The sequence below is a fragment of the Artemia sp. Qi Xiang Cuo genome, chromosome 5, assembly GCF_049724085.1.
Source record: "Artemia sp. Qi Xiang Cuo chromosome 5, ASM4972408v1, whole genome shotgun sequence".
Lineage (NCBI taxonomy): Eukaryota > Metazoa > Arthropoda > Branchiopoda > Anostraca > Artemiidae > Artemia > Artemia sp. Qi Xiang Cuo.
The window spans coordinates 83,740,549-83,762,622 of NC_142798.1; the positions used below are offsets into that span (position 1 = coordinate 83,740,549).

The following is a 22,074-nucleotide window of genomic DNA, read 5'->3' on the forward strand; positions in this document are numbered from 1 at the left end:
ATATATGGCTGTAACACTGCGTATAAATAGTTTTAGAAATATTTTGGAAATTGTGCTGTAACAGGTCTAAGATTATACAGACTCAGCAGTAAGAAATCCATTTCATTTATTTTCTGGTAAACAAACTGGAAGAATATTCTATAATAGGAGCTTTTCTAGCGTAAAGCCCCGTAAAATTTGGATCTGCCACTAAAATGTGTGATGTCCTTCAATTTTCTGAAAACTAGCTAAGAGTTTTACGAAAAACACTTCTTAACAGACGTTTGGTTTTTTCTTGGATAGGGCTATTGTGGCAACTTTTTCCACAGCAACCAATAATTAGAACCCAAGTCTTAAAATTGTTCTCAATCAGGAACCCTTATCACTATCTAAATTTACAAAGTGCAAAGATCAAACAGTTCGTGGTAACGAACTGTAAGTAAGGAGCGACCCGGCTCAATGGTAACCGAAACTCTAGAAAACGGGTTTTTGATACCAATAGATATATCAAAAGAATCAGATTTCAATGCTGATTCCAAATATATAACTTTCATCAAGTTTAAGAGCTACCCATCAAAAGTTACGCGCCTGAGAAAATTTGGCTGATTTTCAAAAAAGGGGGAAAGACCCCTAAAAGTTATAGAACCTTAATGAAAATCACACCATCATATTCAGCGTATCAGAGAACCCTACTGTAGAGGTTTCAAGCTCCTATCTACAAAAATGTGGAATTTTGAATTTTTTGCCAGAAGAAAGATCACGGATGCGTGTTTATTTGTTTTTTTTGTTTTGTTTTTTTCCCCCAGGGGTGATCGTATCGACCCAGTGGTCCTATAATATCGTGGGAGGGCTCATTGGAACGGAAATTAAAAGTTCTAGTGCACTTTTTAAGTGACCAAAAAAAATGGAGGGCAACTAGGCCCCCTCCCACGCTCATTTTTTTACCAAAGTCACCCGATCAAAATTTTGAGATAGCCATTTTGTTCAGCATGGTCGAAAATATGATAAATATGTCTTTTGGGATGACTTAATCCCCCGAAGTACCCAGAGGGAGGGCTAAAAGATATGAACTTTACCCAATGTTAAAATTTAGTATTGTTTTTTCGGAAGTATACAGAAGTTTTCAGGAGGTTTTTTGCTGTTTGGGGTAGGTAAGGGTGGGTCGAGGGTTATGTTGGAGGATCTGTTCATGAAGGAAGTTTTCATGGGGGAAGGGAAATCGCCATGAAGGGGGCGCCGGACTTGCCAGCATTATTTATTGGTTAGTGGGAAGTATACAACCATTTTCAGGAAGGATTTTTTCTGGAGGGGGGCTAGAGGAGAGAGTTACTCTGGAGAATATTTCCGTGGAGGATGTTTCTTTGGGGTAAGGGACATTTCTATGAAGGGGGCGTCGGATTTCCAAGCATTATTTAAAAAACGATCAGAAATTAAATAAAAAAAAACCAAGTTTTTTCAACTGAAATATAAGAAGGAATATTAGAACTTAAAACGAACAGAAATTATAACGTATGTAATGGGGATCTCCCCCAAGTCAATACCTCGCTCTTTACGCGACAGTTTTTTTTTTTATTGCTTTCAAAAGAGCTATCTATTATAATTAAAAGGCCGTTGTGATTCAGGGGTGTGTGAATCAAATTTTTTTAACTTTTAACGTAAAGAGCGTGGTATTGACTAAGGGCAGAACCCCTCATATACGTAATAACATATACGTAATAAAAAAAACAATAAAAAAACAAGCGATACGGCTCAATAGTAATCGAAACTTTTAAAAACGGAATTTTGATGTCAATAAATGTATCAAAAGAATGTGTTTATAATGCTGATTCTAAATATATAAATTTTATTAAGTTTAGTATTACTCAACAAAGGCAACCAGCCTGAGAAAATTTACTCGATTTTTTAAAGAGGGGGGAAAAATCCCCTACAAGTGAAAGAATTTTAATGAAAATCACACCGTCAGATTCAGCGTATCAGAAAACCCTATTACATAGGTTTCAAGCTCATATCTGCAAAAATCTGCAACTTTGAATTTTTGCCAGAAGAAAAATATACGAATATAGAAGTTAGTTACGTAAGTTAATTTGTAAAGACATTCATTTAGCAAAAGAAAAGTAAAATTTTTATGCAAATAAAAGCTGCATTAACTAAAAACGATCAGAAATTAAATAAAAAAAACAAGTTTTTTAAACTGAAAGTAAGGAGCGACATTAAAACGAACAGAAATTATTCCCTATATGAAAAGTGTCCCCTCTTCAATGCCTCGCTCTTATTCCGTATATGAAAGGGGTTGTCCTCTCAACGCCTCGCTCTTTACGCTAAAGTTTTTTATTGTTTTAAAAAATAAAGTTGTGAGACAGAGTCAAACTTTAGCGTAAAGAGCGAGGCGTTGAGGAGGGGACAGCCCCTTTCATATACGGAATAAAGAGCGAGGCGTTGAGGAGGGGACAGCCCCTTTCATATATGGAGTAATTTCTGTTCGTTTTAAGTTTTAATGTCGCTCCTTACTTTCAGTTTAAAAAACTTGTTTTTTTTATTTAATTTTCAAACAGAGGTGTTTATTGTTTAAAGTTCAGGAAAGGTCTGCCTCTGCCGATTTCATATGAAAACATTGATTGAAAACGAAACTAGTCTTGTCTCGGCTCTCCGCCAGTACAGGTAACTAGACTTTTCAAGTATCACAGGAACTACAATCTGAGAAAATAAATATCACGACGTGAAAAAAAAAATGATAAACCATCCAGTTGCAGATCCAGAGGGGGGGGGGCGAGGGGTACCCCCTAAAGTAGTGTAATTTAATTAATTAACGCAAGTTTTCATTAATTTAACTTGCTCCTAACGTAAGTTTATCGGATCACCCTATTTTGCCCCCCTCCCCTAAACAATCCTGGATCCGCCCCTGAAACCATCACACCTATTCCACCAGTTATTAGAAGAAAAAAAATTCCTTATTTTCACAAATTTCATCAGCCCCCCGACCCCTTTTTTATAAAATCCTACATAGGCCAATCAGTTGAGAGTCCCCTGTATATAAATAATAGATTGTCATAATTTGTATATAAATTAGGTCATACCTGTGCTCGCCAAGTTTGTTTCTGCTTTCGCAATTACGAATAATGCACTTTCTAACCTTTTCTCATTGATTGACACAAACACACTAATCCATAAGTGCACAAATAAGTGGGAGGAGCTTTTTGTTCGCACCGAGAATGAAGAGCCAGAAATCATCTGCGGTAAACTTACTGCTAATTATATAAACTGTGGTACATACTAAATATGATGACTAAGAATCAAACGAATAATTATAGGCGAATTTTATATGTAAATGAAACGTAAATGTGAAAATATGTAAATAAAAAAAGGCGGATTTTAATCGGAAACTGGCGAAAATTAGAACCGAATGATATGTTACCTTACACTGCTACTGCAATTACCACTAGTCCCTGGTGTCGCATCTATAAGGGAAGGTCGACCCCCCCCCCCCCCACAATCATTCTTGCCCCCCCCCCCCACGCTCGTCATTTCCCCAAACACTTCCAATCAAAATTTTGAGATAGTTATTTTGTTCAACGTATTCGAAAGGTCTGGAAATTATGTCTTTGAGGATAACCCCCCCCCCCAGCCCTCAGGGCAAGGGTGTAAGTTATGCCCTGGGGGCAAATAAGTTTTTATAGAAAGCGTGGTCATATAAACTTCTGAGGGGGCTCATTGGATTTGTAATCAGACGCTCTAGTGCTCTTTTTAAGAGTAAAAGTGATCGAAGGGCACCTCATAACACACTTAAAACAAACAGAAATGTCTATTAATGCCGAAAATACCACTAAAACCAACAAAAATTAATACTGAGATTTGTGTCGTTGCAGTCCTTTGGTCCTGTTTTTCCCGAAAGTTAGATTGTCATCTCTGCTTTGCTAAAAATAAAATTTACTTTAAATCGTTCTTATTTATTGTTGGGGAAAAAAAATACTGTTAAAACTCCCAGTTTTTTTTTATATATATTAGTATTTTTGTAGCAGTCAGTTCAGGTTTACTAGTCCAATATGCAAGTTAATTTTTATTTTTTTCTTCCTTTTAAATCCATTAATTTCAAACACATATAAGACATTAATTTTACCAATTTATTTAGTTTTCTTAAGGGTGGTAAAATTAGCGAATAATATGTTATTAGTCCGTTTTTATTTGTGAGACTCTTCCGTCAATGTGAAAAATCCTTAACTGTATGATGGCTAATGCTTAGTCGTTTAACTTGTCATGTTAATTATCACAAAATGAATTTTCAAACGCATACTCGTTTGTTTATCTAACGATAAAATTGGACAGAATTTGGAAATTAAAACAGCTTGAAGATTGTTTTTTTTTTCGATATCTATAAGCCGTTCATAATTGTGTACACATCTATATATATAGCATACAGACGTAAACCTTTTAAGTAAAACCCTACGCAAGAGCTATCTCCAGGCCCATGCCTCCGAAGTGTCAGTATCTCCAATGTTATTCGTATATTTTTTTTTTTTTTCGATCGAATTTATTTTTTTCCGAAAAATACTGATGCGTACGTAACTGCTAATGAGTGCATTTGCAATTTTCTATCTATGTTTGACGATTCTGTTACATTTATTTGTATATAATTTGGAATGTATTCTAGCTCCTATCAAAATTTGTCTTGGGGATTTCTGAGCTTGTTGATTTTAAATCTGAGGCTATCGCTACAATATGGAAATCCAAGGTTTATGGGCTTTTGGATTAACCAATTACAAATATATAGGTGAAATTGTAATTTGAGTATCTTAAATCAAGCATAATTTCCACAAACGTGTTCCAATTTCTACCACAATTTGTTTCAAATTTTATATCTGAGACTAATATCGGAATATGGAAATCCAAGGAGTTTTGGGTTTTGAAGTAACTAATTACAAATACGTGGTTGATATCGTAAGTTAGGAGCTTAAACCAAACATGTTTTTGCAAACATATTCGAAACATATATACTACGATTTGTGTCCGCAGTTTCTATTATAGTTTTGTCAGATTTGTGTCCCCTTCTCTTCTTTCTAATTTAAATAAATTTATTTCCGGTTTTAGTGTCAGTTGTGCTAATCTCCGTCCTGTCTGCCATTGGTATATGCGAAAGATGTAAAGTAGAGAGTGGTGGTGTTTATTTCTTGCTAAGTCATGTTCTTGGCTCCAGGATTGGTGGTGCTGTTGGGCTTCTTTATTGCTTTGGACAGGTAGGTTTTGATGGCTCACAGGTGACTGATTTTGACAAGAAAAGATTTAACAATAAACAGATCACATTTGACAACAAAAGAATGGGCTTTGGTATTTGCGTCAAAACTCTGTTTCTTACACTTAGCAGCAATTCATGGTTTCCCATAACTAGGATCGTAACAACAATTTTGCTCAAATTGCTATTATGTGTTGGTAGTTTCAAAACAATGTTCAATTATATGTATAATAAAGTAGTATATGTATATATACTACAAAATATGTATAATAAGAAGAGTATATACATATTGTAGTATATACATATTTGTAGTATATACATATTCTTATTATACAAAATATGTATAATAAGAAGAGGGAAAGATGAAAACGATGCAAATTTTTTATTTCAATAACCACGAAAATAATTAAAAATGAAAACGAAGCTTGTAGCCCCTTTCACGAAAAGTAAACGGTCCTCTATTTTTGAATTTATTCAAAATAAAAGCCAGATTTCTCTGGCCTTTTGTCAGAATTATTTGAAAAAAACTACGTTTTCTAAAGAGTTAAAAAGGCTGAGTTACAAGGTCGAACCTTAAAACGTACAGGGATTAGGAGGCACAGTTGGGAGGCTGCCGCCCCCAAACCCCCTGCTTTCGCAGCCTTTAAATAAAAAAAAGTTTTTTAAACTGAAAGTAAGGAGCGACATTAAATCTTAAAACGAACAGAAATTATTCCGTATATGAAAGAGGCTGTGCCCTCCTCAACGCCTCGCTCTTTACGCTAAAGTTTTTATTGTTTAAAAAAAGAGTTGTGAGAAAGTCAAACTTTAGCGTAAAGAGCGAGGCGTTGAGGAGGGCACAGCCTCTTTCATATACGGAATAATTTCTGTTCGTTTTAAGATTTAATGTCGCTCCTTACTTTCAGTTGAAAAAAACTTTTTTATTTTATTTAAAGGCTGCGAAAGCGGGGTTTGGGGGCGGCAGCCCCCCAAAGGTGCCTCCTAATCCCTGTACGTTTTAAGGTTCGACCTTGTAACTCAGCCTCTTTAACTCTTTAGAAAACGTAGTTTTTTTCAAATAATTTCTGCACGTTTTTGTACAGTTTATTACTTATTATTGCTTGACTAACTGTTAGCTGATCGTGTCAGGAGTTAAAGATGGGGGGCTGCCGCCCCCAAACCCCCCGCTCTTGAACATTCTTGTGTTAAGGCTTTTAATTCCTGAATACTCAAATCACGTCGTACAGGGTGCCTCCTAATCCCTGTACGTTTTAAGGTTCGAACTTGTGACTCAGCCTCTTTAACAGCCCCCCAACTGTGCCTCCTAATCCCTGTACGTTTTAAGGGTCGACCTTGTAACTTAGCCTCTTTAACTCTTTAGAAAACGTAATTTTTTTCAAATAATTTAAAAAAAAACTGCGTTTCTTTTTTAAAGTTTAAATTCAGCATATAAAAAATTTGCTCTGACGGTGAATCGAACCCGGGTTTTCCGCCTGACAGTCTGGAGTATCAATCGCTGGACTAAAGAGACACAACTGTAATTGTTTTTTAGTAAATGGAATCTATTTTCGACGTAAGTAAATTCCCGCAAAACTTGATATTTGGTTTTTGGAAAACAGAAAAGGAGTGATCAGATTGAGCTGAAATTTCGAGGATAGGCTCCCAGGCCCCAGGAAAGCTTATCCTCTAAATTTCAGCCCGATCAGACAACGTTAAAGGGGGGTTGTGGTGGGAAAAATTAACATGGGCTATTATAGGAAAACGAGGTGTTTCGTAAATGTAAATTCGGGGGATAATTTTTTCGGTCTGAAAATATCAAAAGGCCCTAACAGGTCGAATTCTGCTTCGAATGAGTCCTCATTCACCCGGATCAGTTGCCAACTGTGGTCTGTAGGCGTGGATAAGAAAAAAAGAAATGATGATGAATTTTAAGTGGCTATATTTGGTTTTTTGAAAACAGGGAATGAGTGATCGGATTGAGCTGAAATTTCGAGGATAAGCTCCCAGGCCAGAGGAAAGCATAACCTCTAAATTTTAGCCCAATCTGACAACGTTAGCGGGGGGCTGTGGTGGGAGGGTCGAAATTTCCGGCCCAGTTTACCCCATGAAGATAAAGTCGGAGGAGAATGAAATTTTGCAAGTTTCTTAGTTTGAGCTTGGGCTACAAAATGCAATTACCGCCGTCTCTCTGCAACCTCTAGGACCTGAAATCGCTTAACATTGTGGTGGGTCGCCTCTTTATAGAGGCACAAGTGTGCCTCCTTGATCTTTATAGAGGCACAAGTGTGCCTCCTTGATCAAAATAACAAAGAACCAACATTTTCAAAGTAAAAATAAAAGATAAATCCAAACAAATTTTCAGGTTTACGGTGTTGTCATATACCTTCTTTTAAAGGAGCTAAGAGAATTTCCTTTATGGATGACCACTCCTGAGAGGTTTTTCCACATGGCGACAGTACATAACTGTGTTATTTGATTAATTCAACATAACAAAAAACATATACCCCCAACAGAGAGCAGAGCTCGTGAAACTGGGTATTAATAATAATAAAAAACACACAGAAAAAACAAAAAAACACGCAAAAGAAAATATTTTCTCAAAATAACGAAGAGAGAAAAAAAATTGTTTAAATAGAAAAAAAAAAACAGATCAAAACATAAAGAAAACAAACGCTGGACAAGTGGGCATGGAAGGCTATCCCAACATGACTAACAAATATAAACAAAAATAATAATAGTAATACTAAAAAAAAAATTCTAATCCACCACCACTGGTCATGTAATTTTAATATTTTCTTCTTTAGAACTTATATTTGCCGAAATGACTCAATTTGAATTCCATCTTTCAACTTATATTTATTTGAAATAAATGGTATTTGGTGTCTAATTGAAAATCTAGATCTTTCATCTTTCACAATTAACAAAGGGAATTTGATATATTCCAGAACACCTAAGAGCCGAAGGAGGGGGTAGAATCAACAGAGATTTTTCATAAAAATAACTACTAGGATGTTGTATTTTAAAATGCCGTATTGAAATATTAAGTTCTCTTTTATGTTTCAAATCTAATAAATTCAATAAAAAAAAATAATGTTTCAGTTTCCGATGCATCTCTAAGTTATGACTTTGTTACATCACACAAAGCTCTCCTGTTAGGTATTCCTCGTGGGGAGTTTCGTGCTGTAGGTTGTTCTGGTGAGCAGCACTTGGGCAAGTTGATCCCTTCGGCCTAGTTTTGCCAGATGTGAGCTGCTAAATATCATATATATTATTATCATTAATTGCAACTTCTTGAGTCATTGCGGGTAAGATTTTGAGGTGTTTTGACGCACGTCAAACACCTTAAAACTCGTAATAAATCGTTGATTGCTTGTTTATTTTTCACAGACTGGTATTTTCAAAAGCATGGAGCCATACATATATCTTGCGCAAGTGTTTGTTGTAATATATTTGTAATTAATTATACCGGTTCTGTTAAATTTATTAATAATCTTTATTCTGACTTATAATTTTGTAGTTTGATTGCTTGTTTATTTTTCACAGACTGGTATTTTCAAAAGCATGGAGCCATACATATATCTTGCGCAAGTGTTTGTTGTAATATATTTGTAATTAATTATACCGGTTCTGTTAAATTTATTAATAATCTTTATTCTGACTTATAATTTTGTAGTTTGCTGCTTTCTGTGGTTTTGGTGATCTAACTGGTGCAAGTTAACCTGCCATTAATTTTCTGTAAAATGTTCTTGCTACCATTTTTTGATATCAACCAAAAAACCATTCATTCAAGTCAAGGCTAGATAGATTTTAGAAAAAAGAAGGGGAGCACAAAATTGTTGTTTGCTAACTCAATGCTGAGTTCTAGTTATGTGCTATCTGTAATCTACTAATTTTCCAAAGAAAAATATTTAACTTTGCTTATCTCTTTGTAAGCAAAGTATAATTTAACTCCCAAGCTTGAGAGAGAGAGAGAGAGATATATTATAAGCAATCAAACACTTTAACATAAGTTTAACGGCCACCCCAATAAATAAACTTGTCCAAGAGGGTGTCAAAAATACACTAACATACCAAAAAATAAAAAAACGAAAAAAAAATAAACTATCTATATCAGTCCCCAAACAGCACCACAAACCTTAAACATTAACATTTTCATTAAATTTGCTATCATATTCATAATCATCCCCACAGGAGCCATAAAAATTTACCAATATCATCATTAAAAAAAAAAAAAAAAACCCTAAAATTCATACTTACTAAAAAGCATCTCTTTAATTACTATCTTAAACTAAGAAATATCACCTATATTTTTTATATTTTTATAAAGATGGTTCCAACTTCTGATCCCCCTGTGAAGCAAAGAAAACATCGATCGGGCCGAAACTACCAGTGGAATATTAATCTCTGCAGACGACCTAGCATCATAATCATGGACAGAAGATCTCAGGTTAGCCAAGCTATTAAAACACGGGAGGTTTATACCCCTCTGAATTCTAAAAATGGATAGAAGTGTATACAACTTCCTTAATCCGGAAGCTAGCAGTATCTTTACACGCTCATACACGTTTCGTATCAAATCCCGGGGTTGTAAGCCATCTAACAGCTAACCAGCGTTGTTTTGTAGAACTCGTATTGGCCGAGCAATAGAAGGAAATGTTCTAAGCCAAACGCTACTACAATACAATATATATGGATGGATAAGGGAATAATAAAGAAGGCGCATAACGAAAGGAGGAAAAAAATGTTTAAGTTTTCTCATATACCCAGGTTACGAGACACAGTTTTACAAACATAATGTACATGGCGCTTGAATGATTAAACATCATCAATATAAACCCCCAGGTACTTATAAGAACACACCCGATAAAGATTCATACGTGCAGAATTCATACACTGGGCAACACGAGGAAACTCATGTTTGTCTTTGAGCAGTGGTACCCAGCCACACAACCACACACCAGTACCCAGCCAGTACCACACAATCAGTGGTACCCAGCCACACCGTTAAGTATTTTTAAAACCGTAGCATATAATCATCGTATTTGTTCATTATTTTTTATACGAGCATTTACTATTGTTTTACAATGGACCGAAGATAAAAAAAAACCTCTTTTTAAAAAAAGGGCAATATATATCTTTGTGCACATTTCAGGTTGGGTCAAAATAAACTTTGACCTTTAATTAAAATCGAATTGTCAACTGTTTCCGAAATTTTGTAGTTTCATTGGGTAGCGCTGCGCTGTCATTGGCGCTAGTAGTTTTTACTTACTTCACTCATCTGTTTACAAGGACAACTTATACTTACAAGGACGCTCCCATCCGTCTTGTAGGCTCGTTTTGGTACCACTTCTTTCAGAAACTGTTGATGAAATTCTTGTAGAAAATTTTGCCAGACATAGAAGGTGGAGCTTGCTGATCTTTTCATCTCACGGGGGTGCGACCTTTATGGGGAGAACTGTGTACTAGGCCATCGATCACAATCTTTGGGAGATGAGTGCTTTCCATGTGTTTGGTGTGTGTTATCAATTTTTGTTCTGTCAAATATGGTGTGTTTGACCTCGAGACTTTATAGAAGCTTTGTGTTAGAGATTCAATGGTGGTAGTTGATACAAGCAATACCTTGTGGTGATTTGGTTTCAAAGGTAGTGAGCCGGCGCTAATCATCTGTTTCAAGAGTCCAGAATTCACAGACGTAGATGGCAATAGGGTGAAAAGTAAGAGGAACAGTCTCGTTTTTAGCGTTCTTCGTGATGGGCATTAGACGCTGTTATTCAAAATCATGGAGAGGATTTTTTTTTCTTTTTGGTTTTTAAGAATTATAAAGGTAAATTTCAGAATCTAAGGGAAGGTATTCCCCCCCCCCCCAAAAAAAAAAAAAAAATCAGAATAGAGCTTTGAAACTTGGAGTTCGCAAGTGACAGCTGTCTCATAATGTCTTTTGGGTGGTTATAGTGGGCGCTAAGTAAGCTACAAAGGTGGATAAACTCGTCGACCCACCTTACGTTATCTCCAAGCTGAAAGCTGAGATTAATACGAGGAGTCAGGCTTAAATGAACAGCATATGGCTTTTGTTTTCGATGCTACACACAAAAAATGTTGCACCCTTATTCGTACATTTAAGAATATCACATAAACAATCACAAGCAGGAAAGAATCCAGAGCTTTTCTTTGTTGAGATAAGGTCCTGAGAACTTTGCTGAAATGTCTTAGATAGGATCTTAAGCAAAATTTAAACTTCATAAGAGGGAATGAAGAGTAAGCTTTGGATATATTGGGATGGTGGAGGAGCGTGCGAAGGTACATTGGCCTCAGTTGGATTTGTGCTGAAATGAGCTATTGGCAGCAGTATTAGTAGTATTCACAAAAATAAAGTCTCGAGCCTATGGAATAAAAGTTATTTGATCACTCTGACCAGACCAACATAGGACTCTGTTTCGATTCCTTGCATTGTATTGATTTAATTGTATCTCCTCACCCAATTATTAATGCTTAACTATCAATAAAATGGAAACTAACATAACACTTTACTGAAAACCTCAACTAAGACTTTGAATAAAGCTAAACGTTTTTAAAGAAGACAATTTTCAAAGTATCTAGTTTATTAAAAGTCTCAACTAATTAATAGCTAATTTGATTAGATAAAAATTAAATTAAGATGATTTTATCAGGAACAATAAAATGAAGGGGCTCTTTACCATAGATTGATTTTAAACTAATGTTCTTAGGTAAAAGCATGCCTTATCGTGTTTCTTTCAGATTTTTGATTTAAAAACATTACTATGGTCAACACTAGTCGAATTGACTTAGTAAAGAGTGACGTGCCTCCCGTGAATCAATCATTTTTTTTTTTACCCCAACGTAGAAAGTGTGATCGTGGATGCTTTGAAGAAGGCTCATATAATCATAAATTAAATTTTGATTGCTCTTTTTTGGCCAAAACTGAACAGAGGTTAACCTGCCACCCCTTCAATGACCCTGCAGCGCTGTGGTGCTTCTACAGCACCAAATGGCGCCAGTTCCAAGTTTCAAAATGGCCATTATGCTCAATGCTGTGGAAACCTTCAAAAATGTTTTACACATGCTTATCCTTTCTTTTTTTATACACTGTCTATTCTAACAGTGCGTAAAGTAAACGCACTGTATCATCAGTAACCCTAAGATGTAATCTAATTTATTTGTATTTCTCAGAGCGTTGGAGGGGCATTATGTCTCATGGGTTTTGCGGAGTCAATATCCTCGTTAATTACAGTTGAAGAATCGGCACAGCCTTGGATTCAGCGTGCAATGGCAACAGCAGTAGTTTTTCTCCTTGGTGGTCTCAATTTAGCTGGAGTCAAATGGGTGATAAAGCTTCAGTTTCTTCTGCTGGCAACAATGCTTTTGGCAGCTCTAGATTTTTTCATAGGCAGCTTTATTAATGCAGCTGATACAAGTATTTATCTTTCTTTCACTTTAATTTGTCTTATATTTCAGTTTAGGTTGTATATTCCTAATAGGCTAAATATTAGGCTATATATTTATAAATAAGGAGAAAACCCTGAAGATTTGGACATTTAAATGGGAACCTCGGTTCGAAAGACCATCTTCTTCCTTTAAGTTTGCTCTGTTGGAATATGGCGAACATAATAATTCACAACGACAGTTGTTCTCATTGGTGGTCTGAATTGCCTGTGTCAGGTATGAAGCTTCTATATCTTCTATTGGCAACAATGTTTCGGACGGGTCGAGATGTTATTGTAGCCACCTTGCTCAATATAGCTGACAAGTATTTTTGTTTTCCTCTTTTCTTTTAGTATATCTTGTACTGTAGCTTAGGTTGTATCGACACACGTTATCATTGAGTATTGGTGGTAAGTAATCATTCTTGTTTTATTCTCACTATTTCTTGTTTTGGCAACAATGCTTTTGGGTAGCTTTGTATGTTTCAAAAGCAGTTTTACCGACAGAGCTGACCCAAGCATTTCTTTCGCTTTTAGTATATCTTGTATCAAAGCGTAGGTTATATCAACTTAAATTTCAGTTTTGGTTTTATCAATATGTCATCATGGATTGACGATCATTAACTTTTCTTTTCTACAGTCCTTTAGCAGTATTCATCAAAATCATTGATTAAGTAAGTAATGCTTTGCTAGGATTTGTGTGAGCATTTATTATCCTTTGCTTATTGAAAGAAAGGCAGGTACATTTAGAAAGCTATTCAGAATTATTCTGAAATCCCAAGTGCTCTTCAGGATAGAATGGCTTCAGCCCAATAAAGAAGGAACATTGATGCAGATTTCCAGTCCGAATGATTAATATTCCCCTTTCATACACCCTGAATTTTATCGTCAAAATATTATTTAAAAAACTGCAGCCGACCGAATATTTTGAGTGAACATCAAAATCTTGCAAAAAGTCAAATGAAAATCCAGCATTTTAACTGATAAGCATAAAAACTTAAAAAAAATACTTTCCAAATATTCTAGAAAATTACCCATAATAGAACAATGTAAATAAAAAAAGAACAGATATTAAGTTAGAAAAAAACAATTTCCAAAAAGGATTTTCGAAGGAAAAATAAAGATCCATATTAAAGCCTAAAACGAATAGAAATAACCGCATAATAATTCATATTTTAAAACGAATAAAAATTATTGTGAATGAAAAAATGAAACATAAAATGAACAAAAATTAAAATCAATATACAAAAATATACTACCATGGATGAAAAGATGAAACATAAAATTAACAAAAATTAAAATCAATATACAAAAATATACTACCATGGATGAAAAGATGAAACCTAAAATAAACAGAAGTTATAATGAAAAATCAGGTCAAACTGAAAACGAACAAAAATTGAAAGTCGGAAAAATAGTGGACATCCCCCCATCAAAACCTTTCAAAAACCAGAGCATCATTTGCGTATTACCTAAACCAAAATGTATTTCTAAACCCTTTCGGTTTTATCATTATAACCGTGAAAGATCAAGAACTGTTGGTGCTTCCAGGAATAAACATAATTATATCTTAAACGTTAGTCCTACATTCAGTAAATTTTTATCCATACTTTCTTCCTTTTAAATGGGTTCCTTTCAAATGTACAGGAAATCAATTGGCGAATCATGTGTTTGATTTCGTGATTTCAAATATTGCTTGGAAGGGGGTAGGCCCACCTTTATTTGTGGTAGCTCACGTTTTTAAACCTTGATTAATATTTAAAATTTATTTTTTCTGTGTGTTGCTGTTGATGTTATGACAAATGCAAATCATTGCAAGTGCTTGAAAAATTGTATTTTGGAATTTTGTTTTTTAAATTATTTACTGTAAGCAAAGCATGTTACATTATGACTTGTCTTGCGTGTTTTTAGTCATTTTTAAGTTCGGCTTAGTTTTAATCTAGGCTTATTAGTGGGAAGGGATGGATAGGCTTCAGCAATTTTCACTACGAAGAAGATTTGTCTTTTCTTTAAAAAAGTGGGAGTAGTATTTTTTCAAGTAAGAGCAAGCGGCAATTCTAGAAGCAAGAGGGTCTGGTAGTGTGCATCTCTCCTAAAATTTATAAAACTATGCTTAATTTTGGTTTTCCTTAATTGTATTTGGCTTTTCCTTTAAATTAGATCGCCCTAAAACGACTGCACCTCTGCCCATCCAGTTGAATTCTGGTTTTGCTCTTGGTGAGTTTTTTTTTGTTTGTGGGGGGTGGGCAGTTTCCGTCCTAGATTTTGAAAAATACGTTTTTGTATATTTTCGTAAGAAAAAAAACAACAGGTATGTCCCCCTCTTCTAGATTTGGAAAAATGCTTCTTTTGTACCTTTGTGGTAAAAAAGAAAAGAATCCTTACTCCTCTCGGCTCACCCCCCCCCCCCCCCGACTTTTTTGTGGATGGGCGTCCCTGAGGTTAAGGTGACTTAAGGTATCTCCTCGTATCCTGACTGAGGTCAAGATCAGGTATCATCATGAGAGAATATACTAAGAACTGGCTGAGTACTAGTTAGCTTACCATAGATCTTTTGATTACCTATGCTTTCTGAAGCACCCAGGCCATCAACGAGAAGCCGCCAATCATCCCTCAGGTCGGCTGCTGCAATGAAGTCCTCTCACTCTGGTGGAATGGTTTGTACAGGTTGCATAGGTCCCTCTCATAGGTCCGAAGCGAGTTATTGTTGTGTCTTTTCCGGCTATGACTTTCTGGTGGCTTTCAGTCTAAAGTAGCTTTTGGGAGGCTATGTTTGTCCGTACGGAGGAGATGTCTCAAATATATTCACCCTTGCACTCTGGATGTCGGTCACTAGAGGTTGTCGTCTTCACGGAGGGACTGGTTTGTTGTCTTCTGTGATCTGTGGACGTTCAGTATTCTTTGGAAGAACGTAGATAATTTTGGAGACCACACTGCCTTTCCATGACGATAAATAAAAGTTCAAATAGGGATAAAATCCTTTTAATAGACAGTGATGATGATAACAGTGATAATGACGGTCACTGTATATGTGACCGAAATATCTGGTAGTTTTGTGAATTTCTATCACTGTTATCATCATCACTGTCTATTAAAAGGATTTTATCCCTATTTGAACTATTATTTATCGTTTTGGAAGAACGAGTTGTCAGAAGCTAGGACTTTCTTCTCTTGTTTTTGATTCAGGTGCCTTATTTTAGAGGCGTAAAGTAGAGTTGCCAGATGGGACACATTTGCGCCATTTTGGCGCTTTTTTGAGGCTGTTGAATTTTTCTTATCGGCAGTTTTTTTTGGGGGGGGGGGGTCGTTGATTTGGTGTATTAACACTAGAAAATAGGGCTTTCAGTGCATTTTCACTTTTATGACGGCGCAACTTTAAATCAGAGTTCTGGCAACACTGGCGTAAAGTAGTATTGTCATAACATTGCTGTTAAAAAGGTGTAACTTTGACGCAGAGAAAATTGCTGAGATTTATAGCCTTGACATAGTTTGTTCGAGGCACCTTTTGCCTGTTCTGTTCTTGTTAACACTTTTTTTACTGTCGAGCCAGTGTTGTCGATGATGCTTCCAAGGTATCTGAACGAGGGAAGCTTGTTCAACATCTTGGTCGCCACATTTAATGGACAGAGGAGAGTCGCTAGTTGCCATAGATTTGTTTTTCTCTGCATTCACTCACTGACCAAGATGGTTGACCTTTTTCACAACCACATCTAGTAGTTCTTGAAGTCGTCTTATTTACTTAAGCACAGCTGTATCGCCTGGAAAATCTATATCGTTGACCTGGATTTCGGGGCTAAATCTAATGCCTCCTATCTCAGTGTTCCGCAGGATGTAATACTTCGCACTTTTTTTCATTCCTGACTTGTTACAAAACTCTTGGAAACAATCACTTTTGCCATCCAGTATTTCCAGAGGTGATTTTTTTTTAATAAAGCTTTTTATGTTTAATTGTAAAATCAAAGCAGGAATTTTGTTTTTGTTATCCACACTTTAAATGTAAAAAATTTGCATGGTTCTCTTTTCTGGCGAAATATGGTTGCTCTAGATTTTCAAAAGAAATATTGTTTGGGAATGTTTTGAATGTTCCTACTTTTTACTGCTCCTACTTTTTACAAGCTCCCGTAGATTTGTTTTATTGTTTTTTTTTTCGACTTTCCTGGGTTGATTAATATTTGAGAAGAAAACATTCAAAAGATTATGAGGTGAAACTTTGGGTGCTGGTAGAAACCTGACTTTGTTTATCAGTAGATTTTTTCTTATAAAAGTATTTCTTATAAACAGTGGGTGGTAAAAGAGTCACCCTATCCGAGTGGACGGCACACTGAACTTGCAATCCTGTGTCTTTTGGGACGTGGGTTCGAGCTCTAGTGTCGAACCTGCGTCGAGCTCTGGCGTGCGGTACTGTGTCTCTGTAAGCTGAGTAGCCTGGGACCTGAAGGCACTGGACCTTTGAGGCCTGAGTCTCGATACAGTTGGGTCCACCCCGCCACAAATTGCAAGTCGGTAACACTGTATATGTAATAGGCAGTATGATCTTTCCCTATCTCAAACATTATAAAAACCCGGACCGAGGTGCGAGTGCTCCAGAGAACGTAGAAACATAAGCGACATTAGATCTTTTCACGGGTAGACAAGTCAGATTTCTCTTGAACGCGAAACTTGGCTTCAACGTTGGAACACTAAATTTTGAAGAAACTAATTTTAAATTAATTTATTACAATACATATATAAAAATCAGTAATTAGTAGTGCGATGTTATAATTAGATGTTTTTAGGAATTAAAAGTAGGTTTCGAAGTCTCAAGTTGGTTTCAAAGGCATTTTGAGAAAGTTTCTGCCAAAATACGTGGTCCAGGGTAATTGGACCGCTGATGGTAGATCAAATCAGAGGACCTGTTTGTACGTGCCGATATATATGTATATATATATATATATCACACACACACACACACACACACACACACACACACACACACACACACACACACACACACACACACACATATATATATATATATATATAAAAAAAAAATATATATATATATATATATATATATATATATATATATATATATATATATATATATATATATATATATATATATATATATATATATATATATATATAATATATAAATATATAATATATATATATATATATATATATATATATATATATATATATATATATAAATACATATATATATATATATATATATATATATATATATATATATATATATATATATATATATATATATATATATATATATATATCAAGGCCGTATCCAGGGGGTGGGGTTACAAACTTAAAAAGAGCAGAAATTAACATAAGTTGGGCGCAAAACCCCTATGCCTTCCCAAGGTCAGAAACAAATTTGCACTTTACTGAAAAAATATAAATGTTTTTACTTTTATAACTTTAATAAATCAAATAATATTAACATTTTGATTACTAAATATCATTATATGTATTTTAAACTGACAATGCATATTCATTTGTATTTTTTCAGTAAAGTGCAAATTTTTTTCTGGCCTTGGGAAGGCATAAGGGTTTTACGCCCAACTTTTGTTAATTTCTGCTCGTTTTGAGTTTGATCCGGTTATTTATTGTAATTTCTGTTCGTTTTGGGTTTCATTTATTTACCGATGCTGATTTGTGGTAGTTTCACGCTTGGTAGATTATTTGATTTTATTTTTGCTCATTTTTGTTTAATAGAGTTCTTTATTTTTCTTTGAAAAACTTATTTTGTGGAAAGTTTTTTAATTAATCATTAGAAAATTGACGGGAAAAATGGAACTAATTGTAAAACCCGAAGATTTAGTCAGTGGCAAGGTAGGATGAGCATTAACACAGTTAATATTTAACGTATCAGGTCTATACCAGGCTATACTATTCTCTTCTTGTCCCAAAGTTTTGCTGAAATGGGGTCCTTGGCGAACTTAATACGCTATTTTGATTTGGTTAAATTTTAAGAGCAGAAGTAGCCCCGAAACTTTGAACATAATACCCTCAGTCGTTCTTGGGATACTGCTGAGATGCCTTATTTGGAATTAGCATTATCACAGTGCATTTGATTTAATCTTAAGGCAACATTTAGTTTTTAAACATAATGGGCAAATGGGAGGGTGGGCGTGGGAGCGTGGGAGTGGAAGGGGGATTAGTTGCCCTCCAATCACTTTCGAATATTAAAAAGGGCATCAGCCCTTTCTATTTTCAATCGAATGAGCGCTTTTCGAATTTCCCACGACAACTCCTTCGATACGAATTGCCCTGGTCTAAACAACAACAACAACAGAAATATCACTAATCACTTTCGACTATTAAAAATAGTACTAGCCCTTTGAATTTCAAATCGAATGAGCCCTTTTTCAAGTTTCTACGAAAAAGATTTCAATAAAAACCTTATATGTCCCCAGAGCATAACTTATAATGCTTGCCCTGAGGGTTTTGGGGGAGTATCCTCCTCAAAAACATATTTTCTATCTGGAAATCAACTACGCGAACATCATGTCCATCTCAAAATTTTTATTGGATGTGTTTGGGGGAATGATGGGCGTGGGGGGGGGGGCTGGGGGGGTTAGTTGCCCTCCAATCACTTTAGGCTATTAAAAAGGCACTAGCTCTTTGAATTTCCAATCAAATGAGCCCCTTTTGAAGTTTCTACGACAACGCCTTCTATAAAAACCTTATATACCCCCAGAGCATAACTTAAAAACCTTTCCCTGAGGGCTGTGGGGGAGTGTCCTCCACAAAAACATATTTTCTATCTGGGAATTATCTACCCTTAACAAATTTGCTATCTCAAAATTTCGATAGGAGGTGTGTGGGGTACTGTGGGGCGTGGGGGGGGGGCTAGTTGCACACCAATAAATTTCGACTATTAAAAACGGCACTAGCTCTTTGAATTTCTAATCGAATGATTCAAATTGAAGTTTCTACGACAACGCCTTCTATAAAAACCTTATATGTCCCAAGGGCATAACTTAAAACCCTTGCCCTGAGGGTTGTGGGGGAGTGTCTTCCTCAAAAACATATTTTCTATCTGGAAATCAACTAGCCTATGCTGAACAAAATGGCTATCTCAAGATTTAGATTGGATTTGTTTGGGGGAATGATGGGCGTGTGGGGGGGGGGGCTTGGTGCCCTCCAATCCCTTTTGACTATTAAAAAGGGCACTAGCCCTTAGAATTTCCAATCGAATGAGCCTGTTTTGAAGTTTCTACGACAACGCCTTCTTTAAAAACCTTATATGCCCCCAGGGCATAGCTTAAAACCCTTGACCTGAGGGTTATGGGGAGTGTCCTCCTCAAAAACACATTTTCTATCTGGAAATCAACTACACTGAACAAAGTATCTGGCAATCAACTACGCTGAACAAAATGGCTATCTCAAAATTTTAATTGGATGTGTTTGGGGGAATGATGGGCGTGAGGGGGGGGGGCTAGTTGCCCTCCAATCACTTTTGACTATTAAAAAGGGCACTAGCCACCCCAATTTCCAATCGAATGAGCCCTTTTCGTAGTTTCTACGACAACTCCTTCGATACGAAGTGCCTGTCGAAGAAAGAAGAATGCCCCCAGGGCATAACTTAAAACCTTTGCCCCGAGGGTTTTGGGGGAGTATCCTCATCAAAAACATATTTTCTATTAGAAAACCAATTACGCTAAACAAAATGGCTATCTCGAAATTTTGATTGGATGTTTTTGGAGGAATGATGGGCGGGGGGGGGTGCCCTCCAATCACTTTCGATTATTAAAAAGGGCACTAGCCACCCCAATATCCAATCGAATGTGCCCTTTTCGGAGTTTCTACGATAACTCCTTCGATAAGTACCTGTCGAAGAAAAAAAAAACACATTGTGGCCACATCGTTCTTTACTTAGGCAGCGCTAGCGCGCTTCCTATGATTTACATGTCAAAAAGAATTTTTTTGCACTTTGGATGAATTTTGCACTTTGACGAAAAGCTTTGGGGAAGAAGGGAAAAGTATAGCCTGATATAGGCCAGAGATAATAAACAACTCTCTACAAAGAAACAGGAGTGGAAGAGTCTTCTAAGCACAGCAATAACAACTCCGGAACCGCTCATTTCCCTCGAAGGCTAAACTATGCATCCAACATTAGGGGGAAAAAATTAGGTCAAGAATTGTGGGGAAGAGGGATTTGTTCGCCATCCCTTCTCATTTTATGTCCAAATGCGGCGATGGGTGATTGAAAAGTTTTTAGTGTTTATAGTATGTTATGGCTTATAGAATAAGAAAAAGAACATGTACCAACTTACTGCTTTCGCTTTTCAAGGCAAAGAGGAATCGCATCAACTAATTTTCTTACGCTGGTTGGTTTTAGTAAATTACTCTTTTCGTCCCTCAATTTATGAAGTCTTTGGTTTTGTAAAGTAAATCTTCTCCTCTAGCCAACTCCAAAGAAAAAAAAAGTTGTAATATGTTAAATAATGCTTTATACTTTACTGAATAAGCAATATGTTTTCAGTAAGCAGTATGCTTTACTGAAAACTAATTATATTACAAATATGTCTTTATGTATTTATTACAACATTTAAAATAAAAATAAAAATCAAATTTTGAACTGATGAGCTTTCAGTAATTCTTTCATTATATATCAAATATTCAGTTTAATTTTATTAGTTCATTCCAAGTCTGTTCAAGACAAAAATAGGTTCACTACAAACAAAGGTTTCGATGCTGTCCCCTTCCCTAATTGTAAAAGTCTAAAGCCTTCTGTGTCTTTTGTGCTTCACTGAAAACACATTATACTACAAAAATTTTCTTGTCCAGTTATTACAGCAATGAAATTAAAAATAAACTACAGTAAAATAAAATCTTGAACTGATGAGTAGGTTTTAGACTTTTACAGTGAGGGAAGGAGGCAAAATTCAAACTCTTGTTTGTAGTGATTTTTGTTCGTTTCAAGCTTGATTTGCATATTCAATTTAATATTCACTCGTTTTAAGATTCATTTATACTAGTACCTATTATATGTTTGTTTATTTAATTTCTGTTTGTTTTGGGTTTCATTTATACTTCAACAGTAAAATATTTTAGTTTGTTTTAAGCTTGATTTGCATATTCAATTTAAGCTTTACTCGTTTAAAGATTTATTTGTTCATTTATATTAGTACCTGCTGTATCTCTTTTTTACTATGATTGTTTATTTAATTTTTGTTTGATTTGGGTTTCATTTATTCTTTAATAGTAATTTTTGGTAGTTTGAATTTGAGTTATTGTAGATTTCTATTTCTTCTGATCTTAAGTTTAATATGGCCTTTACTTTTCATTAAGAACTTCTTTTTCGGAGTTTTTTTTTTTTAATTAATTTAGTTAAATAGCCAACCCTATCTTTATGAAACTACCTTGTGACAAGCACGACACTAGGCTAAATCCCCCATCTTTACGTAGTTCAACTTCATAGAAGATTTAGTTATTTGAAGGCTT

The 22,074-nt window shown here is 35.5% G+C and overlaps 1 protein-coding gene across 2 annotated transcripts in view; it reads left to right on the plus strand.

Annotated features, from left to right (window-relative positions):
- LOC148952640 (solute carrier family 12 member 8) overlaps positions 1-22,074 on the plus strand; it is a 213,786-nt gene that overhangs the window by 118,580 nt on the left and 73,132 nt on the right. For both annotated transcript variants that reach the window (XM_089089999.1, XM_089090000.1), the window contains exons 3-4: positions 5,062-5,207; positions 12,371-12,614. In XM_089089999.1, coding sequence (XP_088946125.1) covers positions 5,062-5,207; positions 12,371-12,614 — 390 coding nt within the window. The remainder of the gene's footprint in view (positions 1-5,061; positions 5,208-12,370; positions 12,615-22,074) is intronic.